The sequence below is a fragment of the Lynx canadensis genome, chromosome A3, assembly GCF_007474595.2.
Source record: "Lynx canadensis isolate LIC74 chromosome A3, mLynCan4.pri.v2, whole genome shotgun sequence".
In the NCBI taxonomy this organism is placed as follows: Eukaryota; Metazoa; Chordata; class Mammalia; order Carnivora; family Felidae; genus Lynx; species Lynx canadensis.
In genome coordinates, this window is record NC_044305.1 from 47,875,355 (window position 1) to 47,889,990 (window position 14,636).

At 41.0% G+C, this 14,636-nt stretch overlaps 1 protein-coding gene across 7 annotated transcripts in view; it reads right to left on the reverse strand.

The window, feature by feature from the left end:
* Positions 1-1,266: 1,266 nt before the first annotated feature.
* Positions 1,267-14,636, reverse strand: part of NAPB (NSF attachment protein beta) — a 41,328-nt gene continuing 27,958 nt past the window's right edge. For 6 of the 7 annotated variants that reach the window (XM_032592606.1, XM_030310218.1, XM_030310219.1 and 3 more), the window contains 5 exons: positions 14,530-14,614; positions 6,733-6,837; positions 5,685-5,753; positions 5,264-5,314; positions 1,267-4,274 (listed from right to left, as the gene is read on the reverse strand). In XM_032592606.1, the coding sequence (XP_032448497.1) occupies positions 4,164-4,274; positions 5,264-5,314; positions 5,685-5,753; positions 6,733-6,837; positions 14,530-14,614 (421 nt within the window). In that variant the 3' untranslated portion in view covers positions 1,267-4,163. The remainder of the gene's footprint in view (positions 4,275-5,263; positions 5,315-5,684; positions 5,754-6,732; positions 6,838-14,529; positions 14,615-14,636) is intronic. The other variant, XM_030310221.2, reaches the window with a different exon arrangement.

Genomic DNA, 14,636 nt, shown 5'->3' on the forward strand with positions numbered 1-14,636 from the left:
CATGAAAGGTGACCAAGGGGATGCTTTATTGCCTTCCCAACATTTGTGGGAAATACTCTCAGTGCAAACTCCCAAGCACTCTGTTGCCTTTGCTTTTACCAAAATTTGCTGTACAGAATTTGAAAAAGAAAGCCATGTGGTGGTGGTGGTGGGTGGGGAAGACCTTTACACTAAAGTTGACTTTAACAGAAACGTGGTTTTGCTATAGGTGATAATCCAACAGATTTGAGTGTAAGTTATAATTTAGTTCTAACCCATTAAAATCTTAAACCTTGCCACACCACGGACATTTTCTGAGACCAAATGAGTGCTTGTTCCCGAATTTGATGGTGTTCACGTTACTTGGAAGTTAACAGTATTATTTTGATGGGGAATACAGGGCCTGGGCACTCACACAAAGGGCCATTTGTACACCTGTACCAAGGTGGGCGTACAGAACTGGGCAGGCTACAAACGGCTCCAAGGGCCACCTGGCAGATCATCCTAGCAGAACCCCAGAAACCACCACATAACCTCTGCCAGTCTATACAGGGACCCTTACCACAGCAGCTCCCATTAGGAAAGGGTCCTGGGGAGAGACACCTGAATGAGAACTAAACCAGAATGATCAACAACTAAGAATGCCTAGGCTGGACAGCCTATTCTGCCATTCATTTTTAAAAATTTGCTTTGAATTCTCTTTAAATTGTTGTGAATATTCTTATGGACCTGACCGCTCTTCTCGGAGGGGAGGAGCCGGTCTGCAAGAGGCCTCGTCCCCAAGGGCATCCTCTTACTCCCCAGAACTTGAGGCCTGAGTGGCCCATGGGCTTGCTCCTCCCCAGGAGCACGTGTTGTCCCTGTATAGACATTTGCAGAGTGACATGAACACCCACACTGCACAGAGGTGAGGGGCTTCAGAGTTCCTCACCTCCCCCCACAACAGTCTTCTAGGAACCTGCTCTCCCTGCACTTGGCAAATGACTGTGGCTTAAAGGGATGCCGGCAGGAGTCCTTCCCCTGGCAGCCAGAGGGATGGTACCATGCAAATCCAGGGACTGCATCTACAGGCTGAAACCAGGGCTGCTGCCGAAGCCTCTGCTGGCAGAGATGCCCCAGGGCAGCAGACCTCCACCAAGTGAGGGAGGTTGGGCAGAGCCCAACTCGTGTTTGGATGGAAATTCAAAGAGCTTAGAGAATATTAATGCCCATTACCTTAACCTTAATGGGAACAACTTCAAGGAAATGAAGTTTGATTTAAATTTATCTAGAAAAGACCCATCAAAGTATTCATAATTTCCACTTTATTTTCTGTACAGGGTGATGTAAAACATACACACTCTTTCTGCTAAGGTAGAGTGATGGTCACATGGTTAGTTTTCATAATATAATCCTCCACCCGAGAGCTCAAGGGAGGAGACCCCGCGATGGCCGGCTCAGCACGTGGTGGCGGGAGCCTGCTCTGGTCCACAGCTCGCACTGTGGGCAGGCGGGTCGCGGGTGGCATGCCGTGCTGCCGGGTCCTCCGACGGAAGCCACAAAGGTTTGCATTTGGACATTTTAAATGCACAGTATCAGAGGATACAATAAATGCACACACTTTGGTTACAGGGATGTCATCACGCACGGTCACAACTGTGCAAAAATACTGTTTTCAAATCATTAAATAAAAAAAGGAGGAACTCACATAAGCTATATAAAAATGTTGCCACAAAAAGCAAAGCTTTCCTGTAAGAAATTGTGACTGACTCGGACTATGAACTAACCCCCGATCTGCTAAAATACAAGAGCTGGAACATAAATACTCATTATATTTTGTTCATAAAGAATATTCTGTAACCCCTGAAAACTAACTCGGGCCTCAGTCATGGTACTACCCGACGTTGATGGGACATTTCAAAAGAAGGAAGTTTGGATAATGTTAACAGGACTGTTCTCATTTTCCTTTTATTTTCTGGCAGTTGTGTTCTAGCCATTACAATTATTTTAACTCTTTTCATGTAAATATTAAACACAGAAAATGAACTCAGCCACTGATCCCCGTTTACTTGTTTACTTCAATAAAAATAAACAACTCTCCAACTGTTTTCACAAACCACACCACTTCCTCAGACAGGGCTTGTAGGGGGCATGAGCGCAGAGAAGGGAATTGCCTTAAGAGAAATCATCTTGTTCTTACTTCAAGTGGTCAGGCCAGAAGGTCCTTTTAACAAGTGAAACAAACCTTCACACTAGTGATTAAACAAGCACCTGGCAAGTAGGATTTAAATGCTCTCCAGGTGGGACAGACTCACAGCCTGAGGACACAGGCTAGGAAAGCACTCACCATGCCTCACTTTCACACAAGTGCATTCAGCTGGCTGTGGAACAGACTGAGCATAGGAAACCACTCTGTGCAAATCATTTCTTCATAAGAGATTCCAATAAGAAGTGAAGAAAGTAGCAAATGGGTCATGTTCTCAATTGTACTGTAAGTGATAGCCCTCTTTCTTCTAAGAATCCCAGACCTTTGGAGGAAGGAAGGAACACTCATCAGATTTCAGGGCCAAAGGCAAGAGTGTACCATGGCTTCTGACCTTCCTCTCTAGCCATCACTGACCTTCCTCCCCACCAGGCTACCTTGCACAGGTGACCCCACAACTGCAGCCAGGAAATCCTCAGCCACCTGAAGGACAGCCTCCACCACCAGGACTCAGCTGGCCCTTTCCAACTTCCTTTCTTGCTATGTTCTCCTTCATCCCAGCCCAACCTGCTTTCCACCCCCATGCCTTCCTTCTCTCTCAGCCCCTGGACTGGCCACATCCTCTACTTCTGCCCAGCCAAAGCCTACCAATCCCAGCTGAGGGACATCTAAAAATGAAAACACCCTTCAAATTCCAGTTACTATCTGACCTAACATGGGGAATTTCATTATCTGTATTTAATGACAGCAGCATAATTTAGAAAGACCCCTAAACTAGTCTAGGAACAAATGCATATCAAACTTAAGTCATTTAAGCATAAGAATATGCACAGAGAAGATTCAGGAAATAAGATCATGTCTAAAGCCACAGAATGTAAGCTTATAAGTCATTAGAGCACATATTATGTAAACCAAAATGATACAACTAAATTAAAATATACAAGCTCAAACAACTCCATCAACCGAGAGGCAAATCGATCCTCCTCAGAAGCTGGTCGGCCTTCTTCCCTAACTGGACACACAGTAAACCCCTGTACCTGTACTTACCCCACCTAACCCAACACATTCAACAAATGGGTAAAATAATGACTGTTCTCTCAAGCTCTGCCCTAGATAAACCCCAGCTCGGATGAGGAATCACATGGCGGGGGCACAGCAAGCACCGTCTCAACGTGGGCAAGTATCTGAACATGAAAATAAAAGGGACATGCCAATTGAATCACATTTATGTGAATATAAAGAAAGGATTCCACCCCAACAAAAAGTGAAAACAAATTCCAGGAAAAGGAAAAATTGTTTCTTATAGATCTTACATGTGTGAGTGAGTACAAATTGGTCAAACTCACCCTGACATCCACCCATACATGTAAGCAAGCCCTGCCAGGAAGCTCCCTTTTCTCACAACGTAAGTCAGCGCTGCTGACAGACCCTGGATGTTCTGAATTTCCGCATGCACATCAGCAAATACAACAATATAAAAAGCAAACACACTGGTCACTAGCACCATCATAAGAATCACAACAACAAATAAACAATTTCTAATAAGTGAAGTCATAAAACTCATTCCTAACAGCCATCCTGAACTAAACATGTACATTTAGAGAATACATCCAGGTACGAATTTATAGAAAACAGGCAAAGCATCTATTACCATGATTAGGTTTGGTACTCCAGTCCAAGAAAATGACATAAAAATACGTGGCAAAATTAAACATGGGCTCTGCAAATATCAAAATGATAGGAATAAGATTGTGAAGTGGTTCTCAAAAAACCGTGGGGGCTCCAGTGAGCATGGAATAGCCTATCACACCTACGATATGCACAGGACCTTCCCAGCTGTCTGCTTCACAAAGACAAACACAGGGAGCTTACACATACACACACACACATGGTTTGGCTCATATGCAAAGAATTAAGCCATTAAATGGGCATCCCATAAAGATCATGTGGCCCTAACATGAAACTAAAGAGGAGTCAGCTGCATGCCACAAAGACATAATGTTCACTTTAGGTCCCCGTCTCCTTCTCCATCCCCTTGGATGGACTTTTTGATACGAAGCAACATGGTCGTAAGCCACTGATCCAAGCGAGATATTGAGTCAAATTCCTTCACCTAGTTTAAAGAAAGAGGAACAGGAATTATTCCATGGAAATACAACCAAACACACAAAAAAATAATGCCCCAGGTTGTTTAAATACTTCCAGTGATAATCCTCCAACTTTTTTTCATTTAAACCTTTCATTCCAGTTTATAACTTTCATCTTTAAAAATAGTATGTTTTTTCATTATCCTGGGACTATTTTGGTGGAGCTAGTGACAAATTCCTGTGCTTTTTTATACTGCTCTGTATGCTAACATGCTAAACTCCTAACCACCTTTATAATTGGAAGAGCATACGTCATGTCACAAAGGAAATGAGACTGTGTATAAGAAGAAAATGTGGAAAATTACTGGTGTTGCATGCATGAATGTGCTTGCAGACACAGAACATGTGAAAGCAGAATCCCTTTAACTCATTTCAACGCATTACCAAAGAGTGATATCTCAACAGCATGTGATGGTTTGGTAGCAAAAGTTAAATGGGAAAATATTCCTGTCTACTATCACTTCAAAGCCATGATGAATAAATTAATGCAGGATACTGAGAAATCTGCTGGATTCTAAACACAAGATGGCAAAAGATGGGAAAATAGAAAACTAATGAGCACAAAAAAAAGTCTTCCATTTTTTTATTCCAAGAATATAGCAAGCTCTCACTGCTTTGTTTTTATATTTTAAGCTATATTTAACTGATTTTACTTTAGTTATTTATGGATCAGGTATTTTCAAAGGAAAACATTAAAATAGCAAAGTGTAAGTTTATGATACTCTCTCTTAAATTTGTCTCCCAGCTAAAGTCAGCATGGCTAATGGAACTAATTGTAAAGGTTTGTGGGATATATAAAACATGACCTTTGGAAAATACAACTTGGGTATATTGGATAAATGTTCAAACAAATGTTCCCCAATCCCCGTTCCAAAGCATTTATACAGGAAAAGGAAAAGAAGTTTCTGTAATTTAAACTTCAAAGAATGTACTGTATCCCAAACACATAACTTACTGCTTCAGTGTAAGCTTCACTGTTCTGTTCTTCATGAGCTTCTAGAAGTTTCTGGTAGCGTAAGTATGGAAAGGTTAGTTTGATAGGCTAAACAGTTCCACCCATGAATAGATACTTCAAATATAGAAATAGCCTTAGTATCACATTAACTGATGTTGCCAAACACCTTACAGAATTGAGGAAATACTCAAATGTAAGCCAAGAGCTACCCTAAGGCAGGGACCCAGTTTTTGGGCTAACATTTCCGAGCTGCCTGGGTTAGAACACAATGCTTCCGTCCTTGACTCTGGTGGCATTTGAGACCCACTCTGCAAAGGCAGGAGAATGCCAGCGCTCCTCACAGAATTAGAACTTCACTTCAGATCCAATCCCACCTGACAGCAAAGACTGTTTTTCTTCTTCAAATTGTGATGTTACTTACTTTCAATAACTTACATTCTCTTGAATCAGTAAAGGCTGGAAACATTTCCTCATACTTCTCAAGAGCAAGCTAAAAGAGAAAAACACTTGTTAATGTGTGACTTGCTGAATCAGGAAATAAAGCACTTTCTATCTGAACATCCTAGTCCTTCAGTAAGATCTACCTGAAGCCTACTTAGATGTATAACAAGTATGCTGTTACACTACCAGCACAGGAAACCTATTCAATCTGAATTACCAACTTCAATTATGAATACATTTCTAAACTAATTTTTCTGAATTAGGTTGCTGTAGAGATGACAATGTGGACCAAATCGAATTCTTTTTATTAGTTTATTTTTGAGAGGCAGAGAGAGAGAGAGACAGAGTGTGAGTGGGGGAGGGGGTAGATAGAGAGGAAGACACAGAATCCGAAGCAGGCTCCAGGCTCTGAGCTGTCAGCACAGAGCCCGATGCGGGGCCTGAACTCACAAACCGTGAGATCATGACCTGAGCTGAAGCCGGGCACTCAACTTACTGAGCCACCCAGGCGCCCCACCAAATCTAGTTCTTAAAAACAAACAGACAAGGTGTCCATTTCCATCCACTACACTGTCCAGATTGCAAATAAATCCCAGTGAGACCTTGGCTGGAGGCTGGAAGGAAGGACGCCTCCCCTTCAGTGGCTTTACTTCTGCCCTCCCACCTCCAGAAGGACACAGCAAGGATGCCCAAATCTCTGCCTCCTGTCTCCCCAATCCCCGTTCCAAATTGATTTTGGACTTTGAAAGAAAGGATGTTATTCTACTTTTACTTTTTCCCCCTTAACCCCCTAATTTCTTTAAAGTAAAACCACTGAAGGGAATGTGACTACCAGTTTGGCAGCCGTAACAAGATTACAACTGGGATGCACAGCACAGTATCAGCATTATTATTATTATATTAATGAGGGCAGCTTGGTCTTGTTACAACCACTATCACTCAGTGAAGCACACCACGAACGACAGGGGGCCTGAGGCTTGTTCTCATGGGTCAAGTGCAGCAGAAACTGGCACTGCAGGCCTCCTTACCTTGGCATTCAGCTCATCTACTATGAAGTGACAGAGGGCTGCTTTAAAGAAGTAGTCCTTTGCACTGTACTTCAACAAAGGATTATCCATAGTGTTTGCCCCAACCTAGGCACAGAAAGCAGAATTAGATTTCAAAGGTTTGCCTTCCTATTAGGCAAACTGATCCTCATCTGCCCTTTAGAAGACACTTGTTTTATCTTACTCACATCAGTTTAGCTATAGATACATCCTTTTAACCCAGTATCACACACTAGGAAATTCTACTAGACAAGAAATGGAATTTAATACATAAAGTGCTAACCTGTTAAAAATGACCCAGAAGACTATTACTTTCAGGAAGACGGAATAGACATTATTTTTCTCCATCCCTCCTACTAAGTGCAACTAAAAGCCCCATTTTATATAAAACCAACACAAGGAGACTGAAAGGAGGAGACACACGGAAAACACAGCACGGGTTCCCTGGGTTTTCTTTTTCTTTCATATATCCTGGACTTGGAACAAAAAGTTAGCAACCCACAAATGCCACACTAGATGCAGCAAAGAGAGAGAGAGAGAGAGAGAGAGAGAGAGAGAGAGAGAGAGAGAGAATATACAGAAGTTTGCTTTGTCTAGCTGAAAGACCAGGAAAGGGGGAGCCTAACAAGACAGAAAAGTTTAGGAAGTTACTGCTCTACTCCAAATACCACAGAAAACTGTGGCTCCACCCCCACTCACTTCAGCAAAGACCCCAGACATAACTAAGATGTCCATCCTTCTGAGACTGCAAGGGAGATCCCCAAAGCCCTGCCCCCTGCCTAGGTGGCTTCACAAAGGCCCAGTAGGGAACCAAGCCTTCATCCCCACCAGCTAGTAGTGGCCCATCCTTCACCCCTGCTTGGAGGCAGTGGAGACCTGGAGACCTCCTGGGGAGCCTGGGCCTCACTTCCACCCAGTAGGAAGGAGGGAGGGGTCATCCCCCATCTCCCAGCGGGTGAGATGTCAGAAGAGGCCTATGGAGGCTTAAAACTTCCACCACCACCTGGCAGAGCAACCCCAATATAGTATTGGTGGCCGCCTCCACCCAGCAACAGTAGTGAGGGCCCAGACATTAATGGAGGCCGAGTGGGGGCTGAGCTTCAAGCTCCAGCCAGCGGCAGTGAAGCGACAGGCCCTTACTGCAACCAGAGCAGGGTCACAGGACACTAGCTGAGAGGAAAGGTTTAAATAGGTTCCAGTCCAGTTGTCAACAGTAACTCACTCACAACACCAAAAAAGGAGATCTTAACCTGAATGGAAAACAACAACCAAAAGATAACAGCTTTGAGGGGATAGAATTGTTAGAATTACACAACAAAGATTTAAAAGGAGCCCTAATAAAAATGCTTCAAGCAGCAATTACAAAATAATGCTTAAAACTAAAGATAAAACAGAAAGCATCAACAAAGAAAAAGAAATTTCTAGCAGAAAAAAAAATCCATAAGATATAAAAAAAAAAAAAGTAGAAATTTCAGAACTGAAAAACACAATAACCATTATAAAAAGTGGATAGGCTCAACAGCAGAATACATGGAAAAGAAGAATCAGTGAACTAATGACAGAAATTAGTAATTAGAAATTACTCAGTTTCAACAACAGAGAGCAGACAGATTGAAAAACAAAAAACAAAAAACAAAACAAAAAAAAACCACAAATGAACAGAGTATCCGGACTATCAGACTATAAAACAAAGTCTAATACTCAAGTTGTCTGAGTCCTGGGAGAAGAGAACAGAGAGAGGGGCTGAAAAAGTACTTGAAGAAATAATGGCTGAAACTTCCTAAATGTGGCAAGAAACATAAACTTACAGACTCAAGACGGTTAGTGAAACCCAAACAGGATGAAAGCAAAAATACCCGGGCCAAGCTGAATAAAATTCTGAAAAACTGAAGCCAAGGACAAAATGTTAAAAGCAGCCAGAAAAAAATGATACCTTATCTACAGGAGAAAAACAACTTGAACGACAGCAGACTTCTCAGAAGTCGTAAGTGGCACATTTTTCAGGTACTAAAGAAATCAATTGTCAACCCAGAGCTGTATACCCTGGGAAAAGATGCTTCAAGAATGAAGGGGAAATGAAAACATTCACAGACGAAGGAACACTAAGAGAATTTGTCACCAGTAAACCTGACCTAAAAAAAATGGCAAAAGGGTATCTGTTCTTTTTTTTTTTTTTTTTTAAATTTTTTTTTTTTTCAACGTTTATTTATTTTTGGGACAGAGAGAGACAGAGCATGAACGGGGGAGGGGCAGAGAGAGAGGGAGACACAGAATCGGAAACAGGCTCCAGGCTCCGAGCCATCAGCCCAGAGCCTGACGCGGGGCTCGAACTCCCGGACCGCGAGATCGTGACCTGGCTGAAGTCGGACGCTTAACCGACTGCGCCACCCAGGCGCCCCAGGGTATCTGTTCTTTAAATGCAAAGGAGGGCGCCTGGGTGGCGCAGTCGGTTAAGCTTCCGACTTCAGCCAGGTCAGGATCTCAAGGTCTGTGAGTTCGAGCCCCGCGTCAGGCTCTGGGCTGATGGCTCGGAGCCTGGAGCCTGTTTCTGATTCTGTGTCTCCCTCTCTCTCTGCCCCTCCCCCGTTCATGCTCTGTCTCTGTCTGTCCCAAAAAAAAAAAAAAAAAAAAAAAAAAAAAAAAGTTGAAAAAAAAAATTTAAATGCAAAGGAAAAAATGAAAGAAGTAATCTTAGAACATCAGAAGAAAGAAAGAACATAGTAAGCAAAATACGGGTAACACAATGGGCTTTTCCTGTCTTCTTGGGTTTTTTAAATTATGTTGGACAGTTTAGGTAAAAATTATATCATTGACTGAGGTAGTTCTCAAAGTATGGAGAGAAAATTATAAATTGAATGAAGAGGAAAAAGGGACAGAAAGGAAGGTTTCTATATTTCACTGGAAATAATAAAAATGATGGTACCATTAGCTTGTGATAAATTCTGTACATGGTATACCTAGAACAATCACTAAAAACAGCTACTCAAAGACATTTACTTGAAAACACTATAATCAAGCAACCCACTATAAGTTATGGCAGGACAAAGAAAACAAAAACAAAAAAAAACAAAAAACAGAGCATAAATAGAAAGTAATAAATAAAATGGCAGACTTAAGTCCTGATATATCAAAAATTACATTAAATGTGAATGCTCCAAGTAAACCAATTAAAAGACAGACATTAGTAGAGTAGATTAAAAAGCATGGCATAACTACATGCTGTCCACAAGAAACTCACTCGATCAATTACGGTAATATAGGCAGGCTGAATGAAAAAGATGGGAAAAGCTATCTCATATAGACATTAACCAAAAGCAAGCTGGAGGCTATATTAATATTAGGTAAAGTAGCCTTCAGAGCAAAGAAAATTAACAGAAACAGAGGAAGACATTATAAAATGATAAGAGTATCAACATACCAAAAAAACATGGCAATCCTAACCATGTAAGCAGCAAACAGAGCTGCAAAATATGCGAAGCAAAGACTGACAGAAATGAAAGAAGAGAGACAAATCCACAATCACAGTTGGAGACTCCAACACTCCACTCTCAACAATGGACAGAAATAGAGTATACAGAAAAACTCAACAACGCCATCAACCAAGAAAGTCTAATCAACATTACAGAACATGCCACCAAGCAACAGCAGAACCACAGAACAAATGCCAAGTTAGACCATGTTCTGAGCCATAAAACAACTTTAACAAATTGGTAAGAATTAAAATCACACAGAGTGTGTTCTCCAGCTACAATGGAATCAAACTAGAAATCAACAGAAAGATAAACAGGAAAATCTCCAAACACTTGGTAATTAACCAAAACATTTCTAAATAATCCACGGAAATCAATAAATACAATGAAATAAATAAAACAATTTAACAGAATTGTGAGACACAAAGCATTGTTTAGAGGGGAACTGATAACACTCAACATGTATACACAACAAAGAGGAAAATCAGTAAGCTCAGCTCCCACCTCAACTCCCTAAAAAAGGAAGAACAAAATAAATCTAAGACAGTAGGAGGATGAAATAATAGCATTAGAAATCAAAGAAATTGAAAACAGAAAAACAGAGAAAATCACTGAATTCTACCAAATGTTTAAAGAGAGGACATCAATCCCTCACAAATTCTTCCAGAGACGGGAAAATATTTCCCAACTCATTCCATGAGGCCAGTATTACTTTCCTGCCAAAATCAAAGATCTCACAAGAAAATTAAAGAATACAGATTGAAAATCCTCCACAAAATACTAGCAAACGAACTCTGACAACTTTCAAAAAGGCTTACACATTATGACTATACAGTAAAAAATTAATTTTGTCCAAAGTGAGGTCTTGCTTTTGTCTGTGGCTCCTGGGAAGTCATCTCTAAGCCCTTGCTTGGAATGTCCTACCTGAAGAGTATTTTTGTTTACCTGAGTGTCTCTGACAACGTGGTTCAGCTCAACATATGGAGGGACTGGAGAATAAGATCAGCCATGTCTATGAGCCACAATAAAAATTCTAGATGCCAAGCGCAGGTGAACTTCTTCCCCTGTTGGTAATACTCCATGCATATTTTCACACATTGTTGCTGGGGGAAGTACTCCACTGGGGAAGGACAATAGGAAGTTCCACACTTGCAACTCTCCTGGACCCTGCTCCTAAGCACCTCTTTCTTTCACTGATTTTAATCTGTATCCTTCTGGTATAATAAACCATAACTGTGGCATAATAGCTTTCACTGAGTCCTATGGGTCCTTCTAGAGAATTATCAAACCTGAAGGTGCCCTTGAAGACCCCCAAACTTTGCAATAATCAAGCAGGATTTATCCCAGGAATGTAAGGTTGGTTCAAAACATGAAAATCCACCAATAAAATACACCACACTAATAAAGAACAAAAACCATATGATCATTTCAACAGAAACAGAAAAAAAGCACTTGACAAAACCCAATATGCTTTGAGGATAAAAACACTCAACAAACTAGGAAGAGAAGGGAACTTCCTCAAACTAATAGAGGGTATCTGCAGAAGACTTACAGCTAACATATTATTTAATGATGGAAGACGAAAAGCTTTCTGTCTAAAATGGGAATAAGACAAGGATGTGTGCTCTTGCTACTTATTTACCATTGTTCAGGAGGGTCTAGCCAGGGTAACTAACAAGAAAATGAAGTAAAAGGCATCCAGATTTGAAAACAGGTAAAACTATAGCTACTGCGGATGACATGAATACATGATTTTCTAAAAAGAAATCAAAACAAACAAATAAACAAAAACCCCAAACCCACTAGAGTTAATAAACTAGTTCAGTAAGGTTGCAGTATATAAAACTAGCAAATAAATAAAAATAAAACTAGCAATTAACAATCTGAAAGGAAACAGAGAAAACAATTCCATTTACAACAGCATCAAAAAGAATAATATACTTAGCAGTATATGTAACTAAAGAAGTGCAAGGCTTGCGCACTTTTTAAAAACTATAAAATATTATTGAACAAAATTAAAGAAGATCTAAATACATGAAAAGGCACCCTGTATTCAGAGTTTGGAAGATTTAATGATGTTAAGATGTCAATACTTTCCAAATTGGTCTACAGATTCAATGCAATCCCCATCAAATTCCAGCTGGCTTTTTAGCACAGATAAGTTGATCCTAAAATTCATATGGAAATGCTAGGGTCCCTGAATAGCTAAAACAATCTTGAAAAAAAGCAAGAAAAAAAGCTGGAGGACTCACAGTTCCTGATTTCAAAACTACATAATCAAAACAGTGTGATTGATACTGGTAGAAAGACAGACATATAAGGCCAATGGGATAGAAGAGATGGTCAAATAGAATATCTGTTAAATAATTTCCAGTGAGGGGTCCAAGACTATATTCAATGGCAAAAGGACAGTATATTCAACAAACACTGCTGGGAAAACTGAATATCCACAAGCAAAAGAATGAAGGTGGACCCTTACCTAACACTGTACACAAAACACTATATACCCATAATGAAAGACCTAAACAGAAGACCTCCAATTATAAAACTCTTACAACAAAACAGGGGAGAAGCTTTCAGGACCCTGGGTTTGGCAATGACTTCTTGAATATGATGTGAAAAACACAGGTAACAACAAAAAAACAGAGAAAATGGATTTCATCAAAGTTAAAAACTACATATCAGAGGACACCAACAACAGAGTAAAAAAAGCAACCCACAGAATGGGAGAAAATATATAAAGAATTTCTAAAATGTAATACAACCCAACTCAAAATCAGGTAAAGGAACTGAACCAACATTTCTCCAATCAAGATAGACAAATGGCCAGCAAGCTGGGGTGCCTGGGTGCCTCAGTTGGCTAAGCGTCTGACTTCAGCTCAGGTCATGATCTCACGGCTTGTGGGTTCGAGTCCTGCACTGAGCTCTGTGCTGACAGCTCAGAGCCTGGAGCCTGCTTCGGATTCTGTGTGTCTCTCTCTCTGTTCCTCCCCCACTTATGCTCTCAGCCTATCTCTCAAAATAAATAAATAAACATTAAAAAAAATGGCCAACAAGCACATGAAAAGGGTCTCAACATCACTAACCATCAGGGTAATGGAAACCAAAACCACAATGAAGTGTGACTTCATGCTCATTAGGGTAGCTATTATCAAAAACCCAGAAACCAGAAGGCATTGGTGAGGATGTAGAGCAACTGGAACCCGTGCACATTGCTGGTGGGAACATAAACTGGTGCAGTCACTGTGGAAAAGTCTGGCAGTTCCTCAAAAAGTTAAAAACAGGGGCACCTGGGTGGCTCAGTTGGTTAAGTGTCTGACTCTTGGTTTTGGCCCAGGTCATGATCTCACAATTTGTGAGATGGAGCCCTGCATCGGGCTCTGTGCTGACAGCATGGAACCTGTTTGGCATTCTGTCTCCCCATCTCTCTCTGCCCCTCTCTCGCTTGCACGCTCTCTCTCAAAAAAAAGGTAGAAACAGACTTGCTTCATAAACCAGCAATCCCAATCCTAGGTATATATACAACCAAGGGAACGGCAAACATACCGCCACAAAAACATGAACACAAGTTTTCAGAGCAGAATTATTCATAATAGTTCAAGTGAAAAAAGCTCAAATGTTCATTAAGTGATAAACAGGTAAACTAACCACGGAATATTACTCAGCTATGAAAAGTATCATTACATGCTAAAACAAATGGGTTTCAAGGTTTTAAGAAGAACCTTGAAAAAACTATGCTAAGCAAAACAAGCCAGTCACAAAAGGCCACATTTCCTAGAAGGCCTAGAATAAACAAGTCCACTGAGACAGAAAGTAGAGAGTGGTTTCAGAGACCAAGAGAAGGGGAGATAGGAGTGTCTTCTGGGGGATGATGAAAATGATTTGGAATTAGGTACTGGTGATGGTTACACAACTTTGTGAATATACTAAAACCTACTGACTTGTATTCTTTACCAGGATGAATTATATGATGTGTGAATTATATCTTTTTTTTAATTTTTTTTTAACATTTATTCATTTTTGAGACAGAGAGAGACAGAGCATGAACAGGGGAAGGTCAGAGAGAGAGGGAGACACAGAATCTGAAGCAGGCTGCAGGCTCTGAGCTGTCAGCACAGAGCCCGATGTGGGGCTCGAATTCACAGACCGTGAGATCGTGACCTGAGCTGAAGTTGGACGCCCAACTGACTGAGCCACCCAGGCGCCCCAAATTATATCTTGATAAAAAGGAAAATTAAATAAAGTTTAATTAAAAAAAAAGACTCAGAGTGACTTCCACTGTAAGTCGGCAAGACTGTGGCAGCCTCACCTGCTCGTAGATCTCGATGGCTTTCTGGTACTGCTCCAGCTGGGCGGCATACGCTGCCACTTTCAGCAGACACTTGTTAGCTGAACTGCAATCAAGAACCAGAGCAG